At 39.8% G+C, this 27048-nt stretch overlaps 1 protein-coding gene across 2 annotated transcripts in view; it reads left to right on the forward strand.

The window, feature by feature from the left end:
* Positions 1–27048, forward strand: part of LOC124615826 (retinoblastoma-like protein 1) — a 173145-nt gene that overhangs the window by 71790 nt on the left and 74307 nt on the right. The window contains exons 7-8 of one of the 2 annotated variants that reach the window (XM_047143971.1): positions 567–670; positions 760–932. In XM_047143971.1, coding sequence (XP_046999927.1) covers positions 567–670; positions 760–932 — 277 coding nt within the window. Of the gene's footprint in view, positions 1–566; positions 671–756; positions 933–27048 lie in introns of both variants that reach the window. The other variant, XM_047143970.1, reaches the window with a different exon arrangement.

Below are 27048 nucleotides of genomic sequence, written 5' to 3' on the forward strand. Positions count from 1 at the left end.
TTTACATTCCCTGTTGACTGTACGCAGATGCATAAGCCTCTGTTAGTGTGGTTGTTTGTTATCTATGTCCTCAAAAGTGTATCAATAAAATTTCCCTCTGCTGTGTCAACAAATTCTAGGTGTTCTTTTTTCATTTTCTAGTAGCGCATGTTGATAATATTTTACTTTTAAACAGAACAATAATTTATAAGCATCTCAGTTTGGATATTGGTTATAAGGAGGTTATGATTCCATGTGTATTTTGGAAAATGTTAATCAAACACTGCCTTAACACCATTATTCTAAGCATTTATTCAGTAGCTCAAAAATAAATAATAAATTCTTTCTACTGTCTGATATGTAAATGTGAGTTTTTATTTTAAATTTCTGCTTAAGACATCTCGTGTAATACAAATGTTTTGGTAATGGCGAGGCTGTTACTGCAGTTTATCAGTTTATGAATCACTAGTTACAAACATCTTTAAGAAAATGTAAATCAGGTGGCATTTATTGCATGTGGTACAATAGTTTTTATTGAAATAGTTTTTTTATTGAAAGTTGAAAATATGTTGTACATTATTTTTAAGGTGAAGATGCCAATGCCGATATAGGCACCCCTACAAAAATGTGGGGCCTAGGCGAGTTTGCTGAACAGTTACAAGCAAAAAGGAATGGTCAGCCATTTGGTGGAGTAAGTGAAAAATAATTTTTTCCCTTCATTAATATATCTGTTACACAAAATACCATGGTTCTATTATTTTTCCATTAATGTAATAGCAGATGCACCATTTGGCTCCTTCAACACCGCTCACAGGAAGAAAGTATTTGAAGACCAAAGATCTACAACCTAATGTCACACCTCTTTCAACAGCAACGCAGAGTGTCAGCCGACTACAGACACTCCTATCTGGTCGCCAGGCAGCTCCCAGTGAACCTTTGCTAGAAATTTTCAGGTATGTTTCCTAAATATTGTACTTATGTGTTTTATGTCATTGCTCATCCACAAATGCAAATAAGAGCAACCAGGTTTGTGTGTCTTGTAACTGTAATGCTTTTGAATTTACTTGGTTATATTATCACTCCTGACACACTGTGTATATTCATCAGTAAGATAGCATAAAGATAATTTGTCTGTTGAAAGATATCTAGATGCACTTTGTACTTTAAGACTGATTTGAACACCACAGTATTTGACTAGCCTCAGTCTTATAACAGATCATGTGACCTGAGACCAAGCCAATTACAGGGTACGTAGAGCTTAATGTAATAATCTAAGCTGAGGTGCAACGTGAGATTTCTCAGTTAAACAGAGCGTACCACAGTGATCCATAAGTGCCACACTATAAATCCAATGTCTGAACTGAAGTCCTAGGATTCTTCCTGTCACTTATTTTAAATATGTCTGCTTGTGTCTGTATGTGTGGATGGATATGTGCGTGTGTGCGAGTGTATACCTGTCCTTTTTCCCCCCTAAGGTAAGTCTTTCCGCTCCCGGGATTGGAATGACTCCTTACCCTCTCCCTTAAAACCCACTTCCTTTCGTCTTCCCCTCTCCTTCCCTCTTTCCTGATGAGGCAACAGTTGCGAAAGCTTGAATTTTGTGTGTATGTTTGTGTTTGTTTGTGTGTCTGTCGACCTGCCAGCGCTTTCATTCGGTAAGTCACCTCATCTTTGTTTTTATATATAACTTTTACTTTGTTACTGTGATAAATGCAATACTGCACCATAGTTCAAGAGTCCACATTAAACTGTTGGTCTCCCTATGATTAGCTGGTTAAGTAAGAGCAAAGATTGAAGAAAGGCAAGGGTGTACCACCTCCAGTAGATCATGCCTAGTAAATCACTACATTGTTCCAATGAAATAGGGCTGTGTCAGTTTTACCTAGTCAAAGCATTATCAGATGAGAAAGTCATATTAACTGTTGGAAAAGAAAAGAGGTGAGAAAATTCAAAAATAATGTTCATTGAGAATTATAAGTGCAATAACAATGTCCTGTAGCTTCTATGACCAGGCTGACTGATTGTAATTAGTTTTATTAAGGTTAATTGAGAATGAATTTAATTTTTAAACAAGTCATATCATTTGAGAATAAAAGTTGGCATTAGGAGTGGGTGATGTTAGCTAATCAACAACATTCGTTTTGATTTCATCTAGACATCAGTGACTGATAATAACTGACCCGACAAGTAGACTGGCTCAAAAAGAAACATACAGGTAAATTTATTACCATATTTATTTATCAATAAATACAGCAATAATCAACATTACATAACCCATAACTTCTGATAATAACTGACTCCAAAAGTAGGCTGGCACAAAAAGAACAGAAAGAAACATACAGGTACATTTACAGAGTCCATTCAACCTGGGACAACTGGGAGGTCCGGGAAAAACCTGGGAATATTTTAGAATTTCGGGAATTTTTCATTGTTTAAGTTTCAGTTAAATTTTTGTAACTTTGACTGGTAAGAACCAATACAATTCGCTACTGCCTAATAATACTGCAGAAATAGAACGTGAACGGGGGAGGAACGAAAATAAAACTTAAGTTGTAAACAAAATGCACCATATAAAACAACAAAACACAGTGCTCAGATAAGTGCCTGCCAACATCAAAATGTGTCAAAAGCTTTAGGAAGACTATGCAATTCTTTATACAGTGAAACCTCTTTATAACGTTCCTCCATATAATGTTTTCCTCTATGTTACATTTTTTTTTTCGGTCCCGACTAAAAGCCCATATAAACAATGTTAAATTTTCCCCTTTACTGCGTTTCCTCTATATTACAATTTCCTCCCTGTAACGCTCATATTTTTGGAACCCTAGTCAATTATTTACCTCTTTATAACATTTAAGTGACTGGATGTAGATACATCGTTTTCTGTTCTGTGGATTCACAGTTTGCACCGGCTTGGAAAGCGCGCACTCAGTGTGTTTCATATGTCAGCGGCAGAACCTGGTCACGTGACATGTGACGCAGATTCTGCTTGCGATCTTGTTGGTGCCATTTACTTTCACCCATCCACCTACCGGGCCCCATGTTTTAATTACAAAAAACTAATCATTTGATACATTGATCATTTGCAATGAATATCATATTACAGTGTTGTGAAAATTTAAAATGTCATCTATGGCACCATTTGTCAAAGCTGATTAGCGGTATCCCGATCTTCAGCAATGCCCTGTAATTATTATTTGGGAGCCTTCCTCTTTATAGTGTTTTCCTCTATACAGTGTTCAGAATTTGTCGTCCCTTGAAAAATTTTATATAGAGGTTTCACTGTAACAACAAATTGCCTGCAATGAGCGTGACATCACAACTGAGTACATTAGATGCGTTCGAGCAGTTGCAAGAAAGCTCAGGTGCATGCGTGCCGGCCGCACCAAAGACACCAGGAGAGGAACGGTGGAGGGGGTAACAGCTAGTATATATAGGACCCAAGAAGAACAGCACTGCATTTGTCAGGAACCACCTGAAGATGGTAGCGTGTACGTCTGCTGAAATATTGTGGAGAAATTACGACACTACCTGGTCGGATACCCGAGAACTGTTCAATTTGGAAATACGCCGAGAAAACTTCAGATCACTTATCTAAAATATGTTATTAGTTTCAGATTTTATTTTATTTCCACCTTTCTGACTGTCAATCTTTAATCGCCTTTCAGAACAATGAAGTTATTTTTGTCAGTTTGCTAAAGAAATTCAGCTTCTATTATTCTTTTCCACTGAGGCAGTCAATTTATTTGAAACGAAATGTTTAATTCCACACTATTGGCTAGTTTCGTGTGTTTGCTGCATTTCAAGTGCATGTTTCCATCTTCTAGCGCATATGCCATAATAAAGAATCAAACACAATACAGTACTGATACTCTTAAGAAAGAAATTTTATCTGGACATATGAATGTGTACCTTAAGCCAAATTATGCATTTTAGTATGGTTCACGAAATTCCGATGCTCTTGAAGTATCCCATAATGTCTTGTTTCTTTCATAATGTAAGATCTTTTAATGTTGTACATGTACGAACATATGAGCATCCTTCGTCATCGTAGCTGTGCAAGCACGGTGACACCAGTTATCTGGTGCTCTCTGGCAACTGCTGAAGTGAACCTATTTCTAACAGGTAATGGGAAAATGTTGCGAATGGTTGTTTGAAAAGCGTTACTTTCAGAGTAAATTCCCTTTTACACAAGTTGAACTATGTGCGAGAATGCACAATGAGTTTGTTAAATCACAGAGCGTTTGACTCTCATTTAAAAATATACTCTTTGAGGACAACTATTTAAAATAATTTCGAGCTCGTATCAGATAGTTATGTCATTGTTAAGAATTTTACATGTTTGTGTGGCGTATCTTAATGTGTAACACTTGCCAAAAAGATAAACATGTGTGAAATCTTAGCTTCTCTTGCAGCTTATTAATCTTAGAGACCAATGTTATATGCGAAAGCTTTTCTTTTCTTGTAAAAACTGTATGTATATTAATTTAAACCATTAACTTTTTCTGTTTGTATGTTTGTGCTAGTTATCAGTGATGTGATGTTGCTATTGGCCGACTACATCATGTGACCTATGCTCTGAATATAAGATGTCATCAGCTGGCGAGATCACGTGACATGAGCTATTACTGGCTTAGAAAGCGCATCACAATCTTGATTTCAATGCTTCGGAAAGTAACATGCGGTGTTTGGTGGAATTCGAATTTATAGTTTCATAATACGAAAATTTGCAGTGTACATATTGCTGCACATCAGACATCTTTCCAAAACGTGTCTTTTCCCATGAGTTTAGTCTTCTGAAGGGTTGGGAATTTCTACGCCAGTGTATAAAAAAAACCATAACCATTCAAAGGATTGATAAGTTTTACAGTTCAGGGGAAAAGTATACTGCCAGTTAACATGGAAAAAATGTATTTTCGTCAGGGACAAAGAGTATTTTTGACCGGGAAATCCGGGAATTTTTCCTCTCGTCGTTTACACATCCTGATTTAATACTATATTTATTTATAAATAAATACAACAATAATCAACATTACATAACCCATAACTTCTTGTTTACAGATGTAAAAATAAAATTTTTGATAGAACTTTCCCCTTCAGTCTCCTGTGCTGCTGACAGAAAGCACATCCTGTTTTTGAAAATGAACTCTTAGAAGCTGTTGATGTGGTTGTACAACTCAAGTATTTAAGTGCAGTTTTTTGTAGCTTTGGATAGATAGTGCCAATAATGTGACTTCATTCTTCTAATGGATGTTGTTTAAGAAATAGAAGACAATCTTTCACGTAATTGAACTGTGATTGTAGGTCTGTTTCTGCTCCAGTTTGCAAATTATTTCTTTCTTGTGCTATGTTATAATATTCACTCCATATATCAGGTTTGATTTCTCTGTTTTCATTTTTCTGTTATGTATTATGGTGAAGCATTTTGCAAGTTCTGTATGTGCTTGAATCTATGAGTGAGCAATGTTGATATCAAAATGTTAACATGTTAAGTTGCTAGTAAGTGCTTCTTAATTTCTGTGATGTGCTACTCTTCAAATTCTCTCCAACATCCAACATCATTGGTTGCAAGCCAGATATTTTGATATTGGACATACTTGTTGTTGAGATTACTTTATTGCTTGCAACATACTTTTTGTACACAAATTTCGCAAATAATCAGTTCTATAGGCTGCAGAATGTCAGAGAAGTCTGTCAGATCTATAGTGTCTGCCACTGTTAGCATGGTTGGTGCTCTAGTGTGGGAAATAATGATATTATTAACCACTGTGGGAATTAATGATATTGTCAGTCACGGGATGGAGCTGCAAAAATTATAGTCATATTGAATCTTCCATCTAGTAAATACTTTCTGAATTAATTTATCTGATTCTTTTCTTAACTCGTCACTTGCTGCTACACTTTGAATCACATTACAGCCCTTTTAACAGCAGTAATCAACTGTGGCAATTAGTCACTCATTTCAATAGAAGCTATTGTTACCAAATTGAGCATGTCAGTCAAGCCCAGTTGTCCCCCCCCCCCCCTTCCCCCTTTCTCTCTCTCTCTCTCTCTCTCTCTCTCTCTCTATCTATCTAAATATGGAAAGCAAAGTGCTTGCAGTAGAAGAGATTTGTTTCACACTGTTGAAGATCAAATATAGTGTGATGAAAATCGCTCAAGGGTTGATGTCCTATCACTTCCTGCTGGATTGTTGCCACATCGGCTGCCACCTAATGCTCAGTTATGGCTGACACACAAATATGACAGGTCACTTCACAAATACTGTTAATATGTAACATGAAGCAATGTTGGAAGCGGCAGCCATGAGGTATGTCGGAAATGCGAGATGCTCTGTCAACAGCTTATTTTAAGTGACCAGTGACCAAACTGTGCCAGACGACACAAGCTCTTGATGGGCAATGAATCCAAGAAAATTGCAATTGACAGTCTGCGGCAGAACTAAAAACACAATCGTTTTGTTCACTGCGATTAAAGCTAACCTATAAGAGCAAACTTAAAATAGAAAAAATTCTGTTTTGGCACTAAAAGCAAACTGTAATTTTTAGCTATCATTTATTACCTGAAAGTATCCTTACATTGGCCACAAGAACTACTGCCTTACCAAGTGATGAGCAGTTCTCGTTGGCACTTGCTTGGAGATTGTAAGTGACATAGGCAGATTCAAAATGAGAAAAGAATGAGATGAAGAAAAATAGGATCAAATAAAAAAAGTCAATATGATGGCTAAAATGATGTGGCAAAGTATTAGAAATAAAAAATTGCACTGAAACAAATTAATTTAAAAAAAGTAATAATCAAACTCTTCTGACAAGATTTAGAAATAAAATAAATTTGCTAGATGTGAGGAGAGTCAAACCTATGACCTTCTGTGTGTCAGTTTTCTATGCTAACCAATGCACTATGCTATAACAGTGGGTTACATAGTTACATTTATAACTGTCATCACCCCATCACAACAGTGAATTGCATCCTTCAAAATTCAGTTTCATGCAGTGTCGTGTGAAGCTTTACTAATGTAAGCTGATCTCTCTGATTATTATAACTCTACATGTGATGCTGAATCGCATCTTGTGCCGAAGTATCCAGTAGTGTTTGGTTAGTGCTGCATAAGAAACTTGCGTATTTCATTAGCATCATTGTGTGTGTGTGTGTGTGTGTGTGTGTGTGTGTGTGTGTGTGTGTGTGTGTGTGTGTCTCATGTTTGATGAAATACAAAGTAAAAGTGCCAGATCTATGAATCGGGATCCAAACACTTCAAGAAAGAAAGCCGGACAATGAATTGGAAGCGAAATGACCAATTGCTGTGGCAGTTTGGCAACAGCAAATAGTTCCAGGCACTATGTTGAGTACTCTGATTGGAGGAAACCGACTCCAGTGTTGCCTGTCAAGTAATTTAAATTAGGCCACAGTGCTCAAAGCTCTTAAGATATACATTTTAGAGCCTGTGTTCACTTTTTTGCTTTGATTGATTGTTCCTGCTGTATCCCTGAACATTGACCATTAGTCGTGGTTAACGTGTATGTCTGGAAACGGTCCATTCCATGTTACAGTGAAAACAAAATCATTCATAATTTTACCTCTCTCTTATATTGATGTTTCAGATGTTGATTTTCTGAATGAATGGTAAGCTACTCGATTGTATTTACTTTAGATTATAATATCATCTTTCAAGGTTACTGGCCTGTTTATTTTGATGCCTCGTACAGGATATATACATACACACACACCGGTAAAAACTGGGATTTTTTTAAATTCTGGGAATTTTTCATTGTTTTAATTTTGAGATGAACCATGGACCTTACCGTTGGTGGGGAGGCTTGCGTGCCTCAGCGATACAGAGGGCCGTACCGTAGGTGCAACCAGAACGGAGGGGTATCTGTTGAGAGGCCAGACAAACATGTGGTTCCTGAAGAGGGGCAGCAGCCTTTTCAGTAGTTGCAGGGGCAACAGTCTGGATGATTGACTGATCTGGCCTTGTAACATTAACCAAAACGGCCTTGCTGTGCTGGTACTGCGAACGGCTGAAAGCAAGGGGAAACTACAGCCGTAATTTTTCCCGAGGACATGCAGCTTTACTGTATGATTAAATGATGATGGCGTCCTCTTGAGTAAAATATTCCGGAGATAAAATAGTCCCCCATTCGGACTCCGGGCAGGGACTACTCAAGAGGACGTCGTTATCAGGAGAAAGAAAACTGGCATTCTATGGATCGGAGCGTGGAATGTCAGATCCCTTAATCAAGCAGGTAGGTTAGAAAATTTAAAAAGGGAAATGGATAGGCTAAAGTTAGATATAGTGGGAATTAGTGAAGTTCGGTGGCAGGAGGAACAAGACTTTTGGTCAGGTGATTACAGGGTTATAAATACAAAATCAAATAGGGGTAATGCAGGAGTAGGTTTAATAATGGATAAAGAAAATAGGAGTGTGGGTTAGCTACTACAAACAGCATAGTGAACGCATTATTGTGGCCAAGATAGACACAAAGCCCATGCCTACTACAGTAGTACAAGTTTATATGCCAACTAGCTCTGCAGACGATGAAGAAATTGAAGAAATGTATGATGAGATAAAAGAAATTATTCAGGTAGTGAAGGGAGACGAAAATTTAATACTCATGGGTGACTGGAATTCAACAGTAGGAAAAGGGAGAGAAGGAAACATAGTAGGTGAATATGGATTGGGGGAAGAAATGAAAGAGGAAGCCGTCTGGTAGAATTTTGCACAGAGCATAACTTAATCATAGCTAAAACTTGGTTCAATAATCATAAAAGAAGGTTGTATACATGGAAGAATCCTAGAGATCCTAAAAGGTATCAGATAGATTATATAATGGTAAGACAGAGATTTAGGGACCAGGTTTTAAATTGTAAGACATTTCCAGGGGCAGATGTGGACTCTGACCACAATCTGTTGGTTATGAACTGTAGATTAAAACTGAAGAAACTGACAAAAGGTGGGAATTTAAGGAGATGGGACCGGAATGTACTGACTAAACCAAACGTTGTACAGGGTTTCAAGGAGAGCGTAAGGGAACAATTGACAGGAATGGCGGAAAGAAATACAGTAGAAGAAGAATGGGTAGCTCTGAGGGATGAAGTAGTGAAGGCAGCAGAGGATCAAGTAGGTAAAAAGACGAGAGCTAATAGAAATCGTTGGGTAACAGAAGAAATATTGAATTTAATTGATGAAAGGAGAAAATATAAAAATGCAGTAAATGAAGCAGGCAAAAAGGAATACAAACGTCTCAAAAATGAGATCGACAGGAAGTGCAAAATGGCTAAGCATGCATGGCTAGAGGATAAATGTAAGGATGTAGAGGCTTACCTCACTAGGGGTAAGATAGATACTGCCTACAGGAAAATTAAAGAGACCTTTGGAGAGAAGAGAACCACTTGTATGAATATCAAGAGCTCAGATGGCAACCCAGTTCTAAGCAAAGAAGGGAAAGCAGAAAGGTGGAAGGAGTATATAGAGGGTTTATACAAGGGCGATGTACTTGAGGACAATATTATGGAAATGGAAGAGGATTTAGATGAAGATGAAATGGGAGATACGATACTGCATGATGAGTTTGACAGAGCACTGAAAGACCTGAGTCGAAACAAGGCCCCGGGAGTAGACAACATTCCATTAGAACTACTGATGGCCTTGGGAGAGCCAGTCATGACAAAACTCTACCATCTGGTGAGCAAGATGTATGAGACAGGCGAAATACCCACAGACTTCAAGAAGGATATAATAATTCCAATCCCAAAGAAAGCAGGTGTTGACAGATGTGAAAATTACCGAACTATCAGTTTAATAAGTCACAGCTGCAAAATACTAACGCGAATTATTTACAGACGAATGGAAAAACTGGTAGAAGAGGACCTCGGGGAAGATCAGTTTGGATTCCGTAGAAATGTTGGAATACGTGAGGCAATACTAACCTTACGACTTATCTTAGAAGAAAGATTAAGAAAAGGCAAACCTACGTTTCTAGCATTTGTAGACTTAGAGAAAGCTTTTCACAATGTTGACTGGAATACTGCCTTTCAAATTCTGAAGGTGGCAGGGGTAAAATACAGGGAGCGAAAGGCTATTTACAATTTGTACAGAAACCAGATGGCAGTTATAAGAGTCGAGGGGCATGAAAGGGAAGCAGTGGTTGGGAAAGGAGTGAGACAGGGTTGTAGCCTCTCCCCGATGTTATTCAATTTGTATATTGAGCAAGCAGTAAAGGAAACAAAAGAAAAATTTGGAGTAGATATTAAAATCCATTAGAAAAAATAAAAACTTTGAGATTCGCTGATGACATTGTAATTCTGTCAGAGACAGCAAAGGACTTGGAAGAGCAGTTGAACGGAATGGACAGTGTCATGAAAGGAAGGTATAAGATGAACATCAACAAAAGCAAAACGAGGATAATGGAATGTAGTCGAATTAAGTCGGATGATGCTGAGGGAATTAGATTAGGAAAAGAGACACTTAAAGTAGTAAAGGAGTTTAGCTATTTGGGAGCAAAATAACTGATGATGGTCGAAGTAGAGAGGATATAAAATGTAGACTGGCAATGGGAAGGAAAGCGTTTCTGAAGAAGAGAAATTTGTTAACATCGAGTATTGATTTATGTGTCAGGAAGTCGTTTCTGAAAGTATTTGTATGGACTGTAGCCATGTAAGGAAGTGAAACATGGCCGATAAATAGTTTGGACAAGAAGAGAATAGAAGCTTTCGAAATGTGGTGCTACAGAAGAATGCTGAAGATTAGATTGGTAGACCACATAACTAATGAGGAGGTATTGAATAGGATTGGGGAGAAGATAAGTGTGTGGCACAACTTGACTAGAAGAAGGGATTGGTTGGTTGGACATGTGCTGTGGCATCAAGGGATCACCAATTTGGTATTGGAGGGCAGCGTGGAGGGTAAAAATCGTAGAGGGAGACCAAGAGATCAATACACTAAGCAGATTCAGAAGGATGTAGGTTGCAGTAGGTACTGGGAGATGAAGACGCTTGCACAGGATAATTAGCATGGAGAGCTGCATCAAACCAGTCTCAGGACTGAAGACCACAACAATAACAACAATTTTGACTGGTAAAACTGATACTCTAACAAAGAGTTTTACTCTAGCCTGATACTGTAGAATAATACTGCAACAGACATAAATGAGAGAGGAGCACCAGTACAAAACTTTTAAGTAGCCGAGAAAATGTGTCGTTTACAACAACAAAACACAGTGAGCGCACGAAGTAGTCGAGAAAATGTGTCGTTTACAACAACAAAACACAGTGAACGCACGAGCATTTGCCGACAGCAGAACGTGTCAGAGACATTAGGATGAAGGCCACGCAATACTTCGTAACAGCCAACTGCTTTCAATGACCATGGCGTCACAATTGGGCAGTTGTCAGTGGACTCATGCAGCATGCGCAGAGCTGAAGTCGGTTGAGCAGCACATTTTCCTGCTTCTCACTACTTGAAGTGTGACTGGTAGATATATAAGCAGCAGCTGAAAGCAGCCAGATGCTACCTGGAAAAAATTTTCTGGAACACTCAAGCTACCAGATTCATGCATGCACAGAGCAGTAAGAGTTGTAGTGGGGAATAGTTTCCATGTGACCCGCATGTACATTTTGTGACCGGGAGCTATGAAATGAATTAAAATACACCTACATAACTACGAAAGACTAAAATGTGTTATTGGTTTCAATTTTCTGATTTATTTCCACGTTATTGGCAATCAAGCCTTAATTGCTTTGCAGAACGATGAAGTTATTTTTGACGTTTTGCTAAAGAAATTTGGCTTTTATTAATCTTTTCCGTAGAGGCAGTCAATTTAGTTGAAAGGAAGTATTTCATTCCACACTGTTAGCTAGTTTCAGCTGTTCACTGAATTTCTGGTGCACATGCTCATCTTCTGGCACGTATAGCCTTATGCCATAAAAACCAAACATGGGATAACAGAGTAATGACACTCCAAGAAAACTAGCTTTTCAAAAACTACATTGAAAAGCTTTAACAGAATTTTACATACCTGCCTTCTGTGAAAGGTAATGTTTTTTTGATCACGGGAAATGTTTCCAACACCTGACTGGTACCTCCTCTAGGCTTGACATTATTTCTCAGTTTGTGTCATTTACGTCGTAAATTTACAGAGCACTATTCTTCAGTAAATAATAGCGTGGCAGCACACCATGTTTTATCATTATAACTCCCATGAAGTCTTCATATTTACTCCTGGAGTAGAATATAAACCACCAGTTATAGTTTCTTGCCTTCACAAGTAACATTGTTAATTTTTATGCAGTTTGATAAAGTCATAAAAAGCTTAATTTTCTTAGTTCTGGTGTATACAAACACCTCCCCCCCCCCCCCCTGCCCCCCCTCCTCCCAAGAAATTTATAGTCCTTCTTACTAGGTTTTTCAGTGCTGTGTGATTGTAAAATTCATTGGAAATGCTACAAAACAATATTGTAGAGTATGAATAAAAGAAACAAATCTTTGTTAAAGTCACCACGTAGCAAAATATTAGGGTACTTTGAGTTTTAGAATCTAGTTCAGAAATGAGTAAAGTGTCAAGGACGGCTTTCTAATTTTACATTCCTTATCTGGTTAGGCTATGATAAAACACTTATTCTAAGTACAGTAACTCTGAATGTCCCCTCCTAACAATATGCTGAACATGGTCACATGATGCCCCACTAGAAACGAAATTCCAAATGGAAATGTGGCAAAAGGCATGCGAGTAGTGCAAATACCGCTCATGGGCTTCCTACATCATCATAGCTGTGCTTGCACAATAACACCTGTATTCTGGTGCACTATGGCAAATACCCAAACAAACCTGTTTCTAACAGACTGTGGGGAAAGTATTGCAAATGGTTATTTGAGAAATATTGCTTTCCTTTTATGCAAGATGAATTATGTTACATGTGCAATTAATTTCTTAAATCACAGAACGTTTGACTCTTATTCATAACTTAACACTTTGAGGACCAGCCACTTAGAAAATTTTCGGCCCAGAAGATCAGACATTTAAGTCCTCATTTAAAATTTTACTAGCAATTTGTTGTTTGATTTATTTTGAGGGATAACACACGCAATAAAGGCCAATATAATATTTCAAAGTTCAGCTTTTTGTGTAGCTATACTATACATTTATGAATTTAAACCATGAACTTCTCCTATTTGTGTGCACGCGCTACTTAACAGTGATGTTGCTATTTGCTGACTACATCATGTGTCTTATGCTCTGAATATCTGATGTCATTGGCGGCGAGATCACCTGACGTGAACTATAACTGACTGACAATAGCTCGTTGCAATCTCAATTTCAGTGCTCTGGAAACTAACGTGCTGTGTTTGACGGAATTCATATTTATATCTAAAGACAAAGATGATGTGACTTACCAAATGAAAGCGCTGGCAGGTCGATAGACACACAAACATACACACAAAATTCTAGCTTTGGCAACCAACGGTTGCTTCGTCAGGAAGGAGGGAAGGAGAGGGAAAGACGAAAGGATTTGGGTTTTAAGGGAGAGGGTAAGGAGTCATCCCAATCCCGGGAGCGGAAAGACTTACCTTAGGGGGAAAAAGAACGGGTATACAGTCGCGCGTGCGCACACACACTCATATCCATCCACACATATACAGACACCAATTCATATTTATATTTTCATGTTGTTGTTGTTGTGGTCTTCAGTCCTGAGACTGGTTTGATGCAGCTCTCCATGCTAATTATCCTGTGCAAGCTCCTTCATCTCCCAGTACCTACTGCAACCTACATCCTTCTGAATCTGTTTAGTGTATTCATCTCTTGGTCTCCCTCTACGATTTTTACAATCCGCACTGCCCTCCAATGCTAAATTTGTGATCCCTTGATGCCTCAGGACATGTCCTACCAACCGGTCTCTTCTTCTAGTCACGTTGTGCCACAAACTTCTCTTCTCCCCAATCCTATTCAATACCTCCTCATTAGTTACGTGATCTACCCATCTAACCTTCAACATTCTTCTGTAGCACCACATTTCAAAAGCTTCTATTCTCTTCTTGTCCAAACTATTTATTGTCCATGTTTCACTTCCATACATGGCTACACTCCATACAAATACTTTCAGAAATGACTTCCTGGCACTTACATCTATACTCGATGTTAACAAATTTCTCTTTTTCAGATACGCTTTCCTTGCCATTGCCAGTCTACATTTTATATCCTCTCTACTTCGACCATCATCAGTTATTATGCTCCCCAAATAGCAAAACTCCTTTACTACTTTAAGTGTCTCATTTCCTAATCTAATTCCCTCAGCATCACCCGACTTAATTCGACTACATTCCATTATCCTCGTTTTGATTTTGTTGATGTTCATCTTATATCTTCCTTTCAAGACACTGTCCACTCCGTTCAACTGCTCTTCCAGGTCCTTTGCTGTCTCTGACAGAATTACAATGTCATTGGGGAACCTCAAAGTTTTTATTTCTTCCCCCTGGATTTTAATACCTACTCCGAATTTTTCTTTTGTTTCCTTTACTGCTTGGTCAATATACAGACTGAATAACATCGGGGAGAGGCTACAACCCTGTCTCACTCCTTTCCCAACCACTGCTTCCCTTTCATGCCCCTCGACTCTTATAACTGCCATCTGGTTTCTGTACAAATTGTAAATAGCCTTTCGCTCCCTGTATTTTAGCCCTGCCACCTTTAGAATTTGAAAGAGAGTATTCCAGTCAACATTGTCAAAAGCTTTCTCTAAGTCTACAAATGCTAGAAATGTTGGTCTGCCTTTCCTTAATCTTCCTTAGAAGTTAAGTCGTAAGGTCAGTATTGCCTCACGTGTTCCAACATTTCTACGGACTCCAAACTGATCTTCCCCGAGATCAGCTTCTACCAGTTTTTCCATTCGTCTGTAAATAATTTGCCATAGTATTTTGCAGCTGTGACTTATTAAACTGATAGTTCGGTAATTTTCACATCTGTCAACACCTGCTTTCTTTGGGATTGGAATTATTATATTCTTCTTGAAGTCTGAGGGTATTTCGTCTGTCTCGTACATCTTGCTCACCATATGGTAGAGTTTTGTCATGACTGGCTCTCCCAAGGCCGTCAGTAGTTCTAATGGAATGTTGTCTACTCCCGGGGTCTTCTTTGGACTCAGGTCTTTCAGTGCTCTGTCAAACTCATCATGCAGTATCGTATCTCCCATTTCATCTTCATCTACATCCTCTTCCATTTCCATAATATTGTCCTCAAGTACATCGCCCTTGTATAGACCCTCTGTATACTCCTTCCACCTTTCTGCTTTCCCTTCTTTGCTTAGAACTGGGTTTCCATCTGAGCTCTTGATATTCATACAAGTGGTTCTCTTTTCTCCAAAGGTCTCTTTAATTTTCCTGTAGGCAGTATCTATCTTACCCCTAGTGAGATAAGCCTCTACATCCTTACATTTGTCCTCTAGCCATGCATGCTTAGCCATTTTGCACTTCCTGTCGATCTCATTTTTGAGATGTTTATATTCCTTTTTGCCTGCTTCATTTACTGCATTTTTATATTTTCTCCTTTCATCAATTAAATTCAATATTTCTTCTGTTACCCAAGGATTTCTGTTAGCCCTCGTCTTTTTACCTACTTGATCCTCTGCTGCCTTCACTACTTCATCCCTCAGAGCTACCCATTCTTCTTCTACTGTATTTCTTTCCGCCATTCCTGTCAATTGTTCCCTTACGCTCTCCTTGAAACCCTGTACAACGTCTGGTTTAGTCAGTATATTCCGGTCCCATCTCCTTAAATTCCCACCTTTTGTCAGTTTCTTCAGTTTTAATCTACAGTTCATAACCAACAGATTGTGGTCAGAGTCCACATCTGCCCCTGGAAATGTCTTACAATTTAAAACCTGGTCCCTAAATCTCTGTCTTACCATTATATAATCTATCTGATACCTTTTAGGATCTCTAGGATTCTTCCATGTATACAACCTTCTTTTATGATTATTGAACCAAGTTTTAGCTATGATTAAGTTATGCTCTGTGCAAAATTCTACCAGACGGCTTCCTCTTTCATTTCTTCCCCCCAATCCATATTCACCTACTATGTTTCCTTCTCTCCCTTTTCCTACTGTTGAATTCCAGTCACCCATGAGTATTAAATTTTCGTCTCCCTTCACTACCTGAATAATTTCTTTTATCTCATCATACATTTCTTCAATTTCTTCATCGTCTGCAGAGCTAGTTGGCATATAAACTTGTACTACTGTAGTAGGCATGGGCTTTGTGTCTATCTTGGCCACAATAATGCGTTCACTATGCTGTTTGTAGTAGCTTACCCACACTTCTATTTTTTTATTCATTATTAAACCTACTCCTGCATTACCCCTATTTGATTTTGTATTTATAACCCTGTATTCACCTGACGAAGTCTTGTTCCTCCTGCCACCGAACTTCACTAATTCCCACTATATCTAACTTTAACCTATCCATTTCCCTTTTTAAATTTTCTAACCTACCTGCTTGATTAAGAGATCTGACATTCCACGCTCCGATCCCTAGAATACCAGTTTTCTTTCTCCTGATAATGACGTCCTCCTGAGTAGTCCCCACCTGGAGATCCGAAAGGGGGACTATTTTACCTCCGGAATATATTACCCAAGAGGACGCTATCATCATTTAACCATACAGTAAAGCTGCATGCCCTCGGGAAAAATTACGGCTGTAGTTTCCCCTTGCTTTCAGTTGTTCGCAGTACCACAACAGCAAGGCCGTTTTGGTTAATGTTACAAAGCCAGATCAGTCAATCATCCAGACTGTTGCCCCTGCAACTACTGAAAAGGCTGCTGCCCCTCTTCAGGAACCACATGTTTGTCTGGCCTCTCAACAGATACCCCTCCGTTGTGGTTGCACCTACGGTACAGCTATCTGTATCGTTGAGGCACGCAAGCCTCCCCACCAATGGCAAGGTCCGTGGTTCATGGGGGGTATATTTTCATATTATGAAAATATTCAGCGTAGATGTTGCTGCACATCCAAAATCTTTCTAATATGTGTTTTTTTCTCCATTACCTTGCTGCACTGATTACTAAATAATTGCTTTGATTGTTTATCAGATAACTTGAAAGAACACAGCTGAATTTAAGTTTTAATTGGTTTAAATTTTCTATTTGGCCAGGCCTCCAGCATAGACTACGTCATAATATGACATTTTATATTGAATTATTCTAGATAAGTTGCAAAAAGTTAATTAGTAGTGCTTGTAGCTACAAGCTTACTACATTTGCAGGTTTACTTGAGAATGGCACTGTAGCTGAAATAAGGTTGTAGTAAGAAAGCACTACTGCAATGCTAACTGTGTAGTAATGACTGTTACAGTTAGGTATAAGTACAACATGACCAGTAGGCTGAACTTAACTTTACACACAAGCACACAAGTCTGAGGTGCCCTCTGCAGATGACATAGCACTGCCACATGCACAGCCTTTTGAAATCATGCACCCCTGCACGTGCCACTGTATTCCTCCTCTCTTAGGGAGATCACGGATTAATGAGACGTCAATTCTGTCCTCCTCGTCCATTACTTTGTGGCTAAAGTGGCATGCTGCAATGGAAGCATACTGTCTGAAGTGCTTCGGGCATGGACATATTCTGCACAAATCTTCCTGTGCCAAACCATAGGATCAGCATTGCTCAGGAACAGATGATGAAGTCCCTGATGGTGGTGTTGTATGCGATAGAGGAACTGCTGCTTTGGCAACTGAGGATGGATGCTCTCACCCTCACAGGAAAGGAGAACTGGCAGCAGCAGCAGCAGCGGGTGATATGACGTGCAATATGGACAGGCTCAGAGGAGATGGTGTGACATCAGGGGGTGCCCGGACCAAGTGAGGTGGTGCATTGGTTAGTGCACTGGGCCTGCATTTGGGAGAATGCCGGTTCAAACCCACATCCGGCCATCTTGATTTAGGTTTTTCCTCATTTCCCAAAATCGTTTCAGCAATTGCCGGGATGGTTTCTTTGAAGGGGCATGGCCAACTTCCTTCCCTAATCTGATGGGATTGATGACCTCGCTGTTCGGTTCCCTCCCCCAAATCAACCAAGGGGGCGCCTGGCTGTCCATGTAGAGGCGAAGCTGATCGTGGTGCCTTTAGCAGATAACGTCCTCCATGCAGATGTCGCAGAGACATCACCTCCGGCATCTGGCAATGATAGCTGGAATCCATGTAGGGTGACGTCTGAAACAGTGTGCCCAGACAGCCACACCTGAGTGGAAGAAATGCGGCAGGTACATGATTTGATCTCCAGGTGGAGGACAAAGCTGTTTGTAGCAGTGTCCTCGGCTGGCGCACATGGAGGATCTCTGCCTGGCTCTTCTCATCAAATGGTTGAAACAGTACAAGGAAAGAGATTGATGTAAGGCAACATGGACAAAGAATTGACTACATATTTTTTCATCTGGGCTATTAATGTTCGCACTCGGCATTCCACCTTACCATTAGATTGTGGATGGAATGGTGGCACAAGGATATGGCGGATACCACTGAAATTGCAAAATGCGGCAAACTCTTGCGATGAAAATTGTGGACTATCATCAGACGCTGAAAGTTGTGGATAAGCCTTAGAGTGAAAAATTTTCATCAAGGCTATGATTGTGGCAGTTGTGTTTGTGAAAACACAATAAACAACATACGGAAAATGAAAGTCAAAGGAAATGACGAAGTCGCCCAGGGAGCTGCGTGGTGCGTCACACACTGTGAGCAGGAGGCAACCAAGTGGATAATATCACTGTCAAAGCCAGACCAAAACACGTACCAGTGGCCCAATGCTTTTGTGCGTGATACACCACAGTGATCTGCATTTAATAAAGGAGAATCTCCAAATGAAGCACTGAGATAATCACTAGCTGAGGGGCATATGATCCATGTCTAAAAGCAGAAAACAATCCACAACACGGAATCTGTGTCGAAAGCTGTAATAATTATGGAGAGGGTTGGATGCATGAAAAGGTGGTGACAACCTTTCGAAGAATGGGATCCGAAGCTGCAGCCTTCACAGCCTGTGTGTTAGTTACAGGAAAACCATCAACCATCTGCTGTGTGGGGACATCAATGTGGAAACAAATCAATTCCTCCTGATCAAATCCTGAGCCGGAAATGGCTGGCAGGTAGGATAAGGCATCAACACTTATTTGTTGATTCGTAGGGTGGAACTAAATCTTGTAATTGTAACGTGAAAGGAAATGAGTGCAACGTTGAATGCGATGTGACGCTTTATCTGGTAAGGGCGCAGAAGGACTGAATAAGGAAACCAATGGTTTGTGATTGGTGACCAAATAGGGTTTGGTATCATAGAGAAAAACATGAAAATTCTTCACAGCATATAAGACGGCCAAAGCTTTCTTTTCTATCTGAGAGTACGTAGTTTGAGCAGGAGTCAGCATTTTTAGGCGTAACCAATAGGCCACCCAGAGCGATCAGGCTGTCTATGAGCCAGTACTGCCCCCGACCCATACTGTGAAGCATCTGTCGCAAGGACCAAGTAGAGACGTGTTGGTATGTCAATAAGCAGGGCGCAGACTTCACCATGGTCTTACGGGTGGAGAACACAGTTTTGCAGGTCGGAGACCAGCGAAACTGTGTCCCTTTTCACATTAGTGCATGTAATGGCTGTGCCATTGTCACTGCCCCAGGCAAAAATTTGGTGGTAGATGATCTTGCCAATGTCAATTTTTTAACTTTCTATGATTTATCTTGGTTTTGAAGTTTCTCGCAAGGGTCACAGACCCCTGCAACAACATGTTTCTGCTATTGTGTCGCTTCCATGCCCTACATCATTCAAAGAACTTCAGGTTTTTCTAGAGTGACACAATAGCACAAACATGTTGTTGCTGATACCTTACACCATGACTCAATTTGTTTAGCTGCAGCTCATGACACCTCACACAACTATCTAATAGCTAAAACCTCAAAGAGGGATGGATTTTCACACTGGAGGTCATGCTCTTGCACATCATGATCTGGAGCTAGACGAATAATAATATGTGTCACCAACTGATCGGCATACAGCTCAGACACAAAATTATGACGACGATTTAACCCGTGAAGTTCAGCTGCCATGCTCAACAGGATTGATGTGGTTGCTTCCTATAGCTGTAAAACTCAACCTGCGTTGCAATAACATGGGTGTGCTTACAGTAGTACTTTGAAAGGAGATCACACATTTGGTCAGATGTTAAAGAATATGAATTCTGCTGTGGGGCGAGTTGACACAGGACTTGATACATTCGTGGTGATATCCATGAAAGGAGCAAGGCACAACATAAAATAGTGCCAGTAATACAAATGACTTGAAAGTGTTGTTGCAGATGTTTCTTGTATGCGTCCCATTCCTCTACTGTATGTAGAAAAGAGAGGTGGGTAAACCATGGAGCCACGGAGGGAAAAACAGCAGGCGACACAAACTGAGGAGCATGCCAACTAGACAAAACAAGCCAATGACTGAGATTGATTGCCCAGTGCCTGTGATTGGTAGTGCAACACGGTTGTGAATGATTCTTGTTGTTCAACCATCCAACATAAAATGTCCTCCAAAGTACCATCAGCCATCGTGAGAATAAATGGACAACCAACCAGAGTAGAAAATTGTGTTGTACTTAGTTATAAGTCATATGACCACTAGACTGAACACAACTTTATTCCATGGAAGCATTAACAACTTGAAGACAGTAAGAACCATTCAACAGGAACCAATTATGTACACACAGACCTGTAGCAATGCACGTAGAGAACTGTGCAACTAATCGATAGTACTATCAGGACATGTTGTGATGCCTGCGAGAAAATGTGCGAAGCAAATGTCCTGTAATGAGATGAGACAATTCATGGCTCTTGCATCACGGTAACGCATATTCACCCCTGGTGGTATATACCTATTGCACAAAGTACAAAAGCATTGTGCTGCCTCATCCTCCCTACTCTTTAGACCTGGCTCCTGCGGACTTTTTTATTTCCAAAGTTTTATTTCCCCTAAAAGTACGAAGATTTGCAATGATTGACAAGACGAAAGAAAATTCGCAGAGAGCACTTTGTGCAATCTAGCAAGAGGTGTACCATGACTGCTTCTGGAAGTGGAAATGGTGTCAATTGTGGAGGAGAGTATTTCAAAGGAGACCATACACAATAAGTAAAAGGTTAAGTGCAGAAAAATTTTGTGGGTGAAGCTGGAATTTTTTGAACAGACCTCGTACGCGATCAATTTTAAAGCCAGTCATGTTAGCAGTTAATTATGTAATAACACATGCTGTCAGTCATTGCCAGTTCCATGAGTTTATTAAATAGATTGAAGAAAATTACTACATTATAGCTGTGGAAAAGTTGTGATGTGATTTTTTGACAGAATAATGAGTGGTTTGTAAGTTACCATTTTATACAGATTTAATTAAACGTATGAACTACCTTAATTTAAAATCACAACAAGAAAACCAGCTACTGCGTGATTTGTACACTCAGTTTCAAGCCTTTTGACAAAAAATCGTTTTGTGTCTGTCTCAGTTAAACAAAAAAATTTTCACACCTTTTAATATGTGTAGAACATTGTCAGTATTCAGTGATTCAGTTTCTGGCAAATTTCACAAATGAAACGTTGAGTGCCTTAAATTTAGAATCTTCTTTTTTAGGCTGTTGTACACAATATCAAGATTTTCAAAATTTTTTTAGTATTGATGTAGAAACTCTTGTCCCAACTTCAGATGGAAATGGTTGATTTACAGTGCAGTGATTTTTATAAAGTTAAATATTTAAATTCATATTGCTGGAATTTTATGAATGTCATCCACTGACACAGTTTGATCGGTTGCGTAAGTTTTCTCATGGTCTCTAAAGTAACTGATGAGTGTTTGAAGTTGCTGCTGATAATATCCATTAGTAAACTTAATCCACAAGTGCAAACAGTTGTAAGTGGGAAGTTACAGCTACCTAAATCTCATTAATCATCGTTACAATGCTTTATTTCCTTAGTTGAATTGCCTGTGTGTGTCACTTATGTGCAGTAAATTTCGAGGAAATCTCCTATAGTTAATTAAGTTAAAATGTTCAGTTACGTTATATACGTCAGTTAATGTTTATTGTAATTGTTCATAAAATAAAAACAGCTGATAATTGTACGTACCTTGTATGATTTATTTGTATTGTAAATTTTACACTGTACAGTGTTACTTCGCTTAATGAGCATGATTTGTTCATGAATCTTACTCCTAATTAATACTTGTTAAGGCCGGTATTACACTGTCAAATTTCTTTGTCCAATATCTTTGTCCAAAATCTTTGTCAAAGATTTTTGATAGTGTAATAGGGACTTTGTCAAATGTCGTCCAATATTTGATCAAATCTAGGCCCTCGCTGTATATTTGATCAAAGAAACCGCTTGTCTTCTGTTCACTGCAATGTGACATGTTACCACTTGGAGCGCTAGCATCGCTGCAGCGTTCTGTCGTCTGTAGTGTTTTTATAACCATTGCCGGTAAATACAATTGGTGTGTCCCGACAACTACAAAATTAATAGAGATGTCTGAAGCTGATGAGGCGCTTTACAACGTGAGGCACCCTGAATACAAAAATAGATTAAGAAGATTGGAGACCTAACCTGACCTAACCTAACATAACCCTCTCCTGTAGCAAGGAATCGGAGTGTTATAGTGAGCCTGTCTTCTGAAGATGTAGCAGTTCTTAAGTGAATATTGTGCTTTGTGATATGAGGATACACTTCATTGAGCACATACAGAAATGTATGCTCATCCATTCTTAAGTAATTGATGTACGACTTGACGTCTTCCACTGTAAGCTCACGTAACAAGTTTTGTTGAATGCTTTTATCATGTCGTCGTAAAATCCACGGCTTCACCCAGATTAGATTAGTTTTTCGTTCCATAGATCCGTGCTGAGGAGATCCTCGTGGATGTGGAACATGTCGACTTTTTTTAAGCTGAAATAACAATACTAATAGTATGAATAAATACAATACATCATTTGTTTCTATTAAAAATTTCGCCAATGGAGTAGAAGGAGTTGGCCAGTAGTAAGTCTTTCAGGGTCCTTTTAAACTGATCTTTATTTCTAACTAAATTCTTTATGTTTCCTGGCAAATTATTGAAGATGAGTGTTCCTGAGTAGTGGACCCCTTTTTGAACTAAAGTAAGTGCTTTTAAGTCCTTGTGCAGATCATTTTTGTTCCTGGTATTGTATGTATGAACTGAGTTGTTTGTTGGAAAAAGGGATATATTATTTACGACAAATTTCATTAAGAAGTAAATAAACTGAGAGGCAGTAGTTAGTATACCCAGTTCTTTGAAGAGGTTTCTGCAGGAGGCCGTGAATTTACTCCACAAATAATACGTATTACACGCTTTTGGAACTTGAAAACTTTTGTTTGACTTCAAGATTTACCCCAAAATATTATCCCATATGACATTATGGAACGAAAGTATGCAAGCTTTTTCATTTTTATGTTGCCTATGTCTGCTAACACTCGAATTGCAAATACAGATTTTTTAAGGCCTTTTTGCAGTTCTGTGGTGTGCTCCTCCCAACTGAATTTATTATCAAGTTGTAATCCCAGGAATTTAAGACTTTCAACCTCGTATGTATGGTTCCATTTTCCCCCCCCCCCCCCCCCCCCCCACTTCTTTTCTGCATGTGTACACAACGCAATTGGAGTACGTAGAACTGCTGCGGTTATTAACAAGTTGTTGTCAGCCATCTTGAACTTTGACGAAAAATTCGATAACAGTGTAATACCCCTTGTAGTGCTACGTCAAAGATCTTTGTCAAATATATTGGACGGAATATTGGATCACATCTTTGATCAAATCTTTGACAAAGAAATTTGATAGTGTAATACCGGCCTAAGTGAAACATTTTTTCCACAGGAATCTGTGTAGAATAGGCCAATGCATCCCATTTTGAAAAAATAATTACTCAAAAAAGCTATATTATATAGTACTGTAATTTCTATTTATACTACAGTACACCCTATTTTAGAAGGTTCTTAAGAAATTTGTTTATGCCTGTGCTTCAAAATTTATCGAAAAAGGTACATAGCATTGTTGTTGATTAAATCTATAGCATGCATAGGTACTGCCTTGTGGGTATCTTTAATGAATTTGTATTAGTTAACAATGACAAACCAGAATATAAATTCTTAAACAGATATTGCAAGGGAAAAGGTTACCACGTGCTGCCGAAGAAAAAATCTTGCAAAAACACGCAGAGAATTTGTAATGTCGTCACGTAATCCCGAACAGTGGTAAGGGTGACAACAATTGCAGTGCAGCTGACTGAATACAGCAGTATTGGAGCTTCTGCATCACAGAGTGGTAATTTATAGGAGAATGTGTGATTCAGTGTTCATTTACAATGGTCAGAGAGACCAATTCAGGTCAGAAGGTAGTTTTTGAAATGGTTATTAAAGACTGGAAAAAATAACACTGAAGAGACTCTTTATGCGAAATATTGTATATCATGTGAATCACTCATTATGAGGGGCTTCAATAAACATGGTTTGGTTGTAATAAAAATTGTGGCGGGCCAAATACCGTTCGCATCTGACCCATTACCACAGGCTGGATTGATGGAGTTTGCGGGCTGGTGTTGGCCTGCGGGTCGTAGTTTAGAGTCTTTGCTCTAAAACTAGAGCAGGGAGAACAGTTGGTATAAACAGAGACAGAATGAAAAGCTGTAGAAACTGCCATTAAAAAAGCAACTGAAGAAGCCTTCGGAAAAAAGAACGGTTGAAAAAATTATACACTGAAATTAAAGATATAACGAAAAAACACTACACTCTGTGAACCAACAGAGGAGAAGCATATTTACAAACAAGGCAGAACTGCAGCAAATTAAGAAATGAAACAAGCTCAATAAAGAATCATTGGCTAGATTTGTAAGTGTAATAGAAGAGAATATCCAAAGAAGGGAAACAATAGCTTATAAAATGGTGGAAATATTCAAACAAACATAAAGATAAGTTGTTCAAATAAATTGCATCTAACAAGCAAGAATGATAGAACATTACAAAAACTTGTGGTATGAAGAAACATGCTCCATAGAGGAGAAGAGGGTGAAATTAAAATTGAATTGGTAGATGATTTATGTATGGAAGAACTAGGAGAAGCCCTCAGCTCTGCAAATAGGAAATAAACTGCCCTCCTTTTTCATGAAATTTGGAAATTATAGCATTTTCCAACTTTTGGGTAATTGCCATCTCCTGCAGTCATTCTGTTACTAATTTTACAATTTCCGTTTGTATTACTTCTCCTGTGACTTTGACCATTTGTATTGAAATGTTGTCATCTCCAGATGCCTTCTCTTTTCTTCATATCTCAGTGGCGTTTTACACCTCAGCCAGTGTTACATCTGGAAAGGTATTTGTTATAACTTCAAGTTGAACAAATATATTTCAAGGACGATGCAATACATGAAGTCACAGATCAAGTAAACAGAGACGTGTGAACACTTTAACAGTTAAATCATAACTGAGTCCGAGTCTAGAGGCCGCTGGGTGGCTGGCCGCTTAGGTGGCGCTGCTGCTGCATGGCTGGCAGACAGCGCCGCACGTAGAAGACACGCGTAACTGCGCAGCGGCACTTTGAAAGATCGATGAGTCACAACACTTTTCCCCCCTTTGAAGTTTTCGCACAGGCCTTGATGGAGGTGGCCTGTAGATTACTAACGTCCATAGGTGTTGTTTGACTGGCCGTAAAGTCTCGAGGAGGAGGCTTCCCGTATGGACGGAAGTGTCCCCGATGATAACGGGTCGAGATGACAGGAGACGTGGGGGTCGAATCTGCTGGGGCCCCGTGCACCAATCTGCCCATTGCGGCAAGTCCGGTTATTATAACAGGAGACGTGGGCGATGTGTCCACGTCTGTAGGAGGAGGCGAGTAGAGTTGCTCCGACAGATGATGGTCATCTGGTTCCTGCATGGGCACATCTCCTGTTGGTGTCAGTTCTTGTTCTGGCACCGATATTATGGTGAGAGGACTGTGTTGTGAGTAATGAGAGATTCCAGGATCCCGAGCATCAGGTAGAGCCGAAGGTGGTGTAGCCGCATCTGGAACTGGCGTTGCCGGCACACGAGGCTGAAGCTGGTCCGAATGACGCACTGCAACACCCGTGTCTGTCTGGATTTCATACAGGCTGCAGAAGATGAAGTAGCGTGCGGGGCTGGCGGCCATGTAAGAGCTCAGCCGGGCTGCGGTCGCCCATGGGGGTGAAATGCTAAGACGCCAGAAATTGGAGAAGCTCATCATCATCAGCAGCAGAAGAAGTCAGGAGTTTCCTCATCTGAGCCTTAAATGTGTGGACCAGTCATTCAGCCTCACCGTTTGACTGTGGATGGAATGGAGGGGCCGTGACATGCACGACACCGTGACGGGCACAAAAATCCACAAAATAGGAAGAGGCAAATTGCGGACCATTATCAGTAACTAGAGTAGAGGGAAGGTCTTCCTAAGAGAAAATGGGAGTTAGAGCATTGGTGGTTGCCGCGGTGGTAGGTGATGTGCAACGGACAATGAAAGAAAAGTTTCAGTAGGCATCAGTAATGAGAAGCCAATAAGTACCTAAAAAAGGTCCTGCGAAGTCAGCATGAATACGCTCCCAGGGCTTCTCAGGCAAAGGCCACAGTGACAAAGATGACTTTGGGGGGGGGGGGGGGGGGGCTGTGACGCACAAGGGCCGCAGGCAGCGACCATGTGTGCGATTTCAGAGTCGATGCCGGGCCAGTACACATGATGGCGTGCCAGAGATTTTGTGCAAGAGACACCCCAGTGCCCTTGGTGAAGGAGGCGCAAGACCGAAGCACGCAAAGACACAGGTACCACAACACGCGGCGAAGCATTTTTGGTGGAAAGGAGGATGACACCATCCCTAGACGTGAGGCGGTAACGCAAAGCGTAGTAGTTCCGCTACGGATCAGAAGTCTTAGCGGATGGACGATCTGGCCAACCCTTCCGAATACAGTGTAAAACCCGGCAGAGGGTTGGGTCAGAACCCGTAGCAGCCGCCAGCCGGTCCCCGGTAATGGGGAACCCGTCCACAACCTGC

Source organism: Schistocerca americana, chromosome 5 (assembly GCF_021461395.2).
Source record: "Schistocerca americana isolate TAMUIC-IGC-003095 chromosome 5, iqSchAmer2.1, whole genome shotgun sequence".
NCBI classification, from domain to species: Eukaryota; Metazoa; Arthropoda; class Insecta; order Orthoptera; family Acrididae; genus Schistocerca; species Schistocerca americana.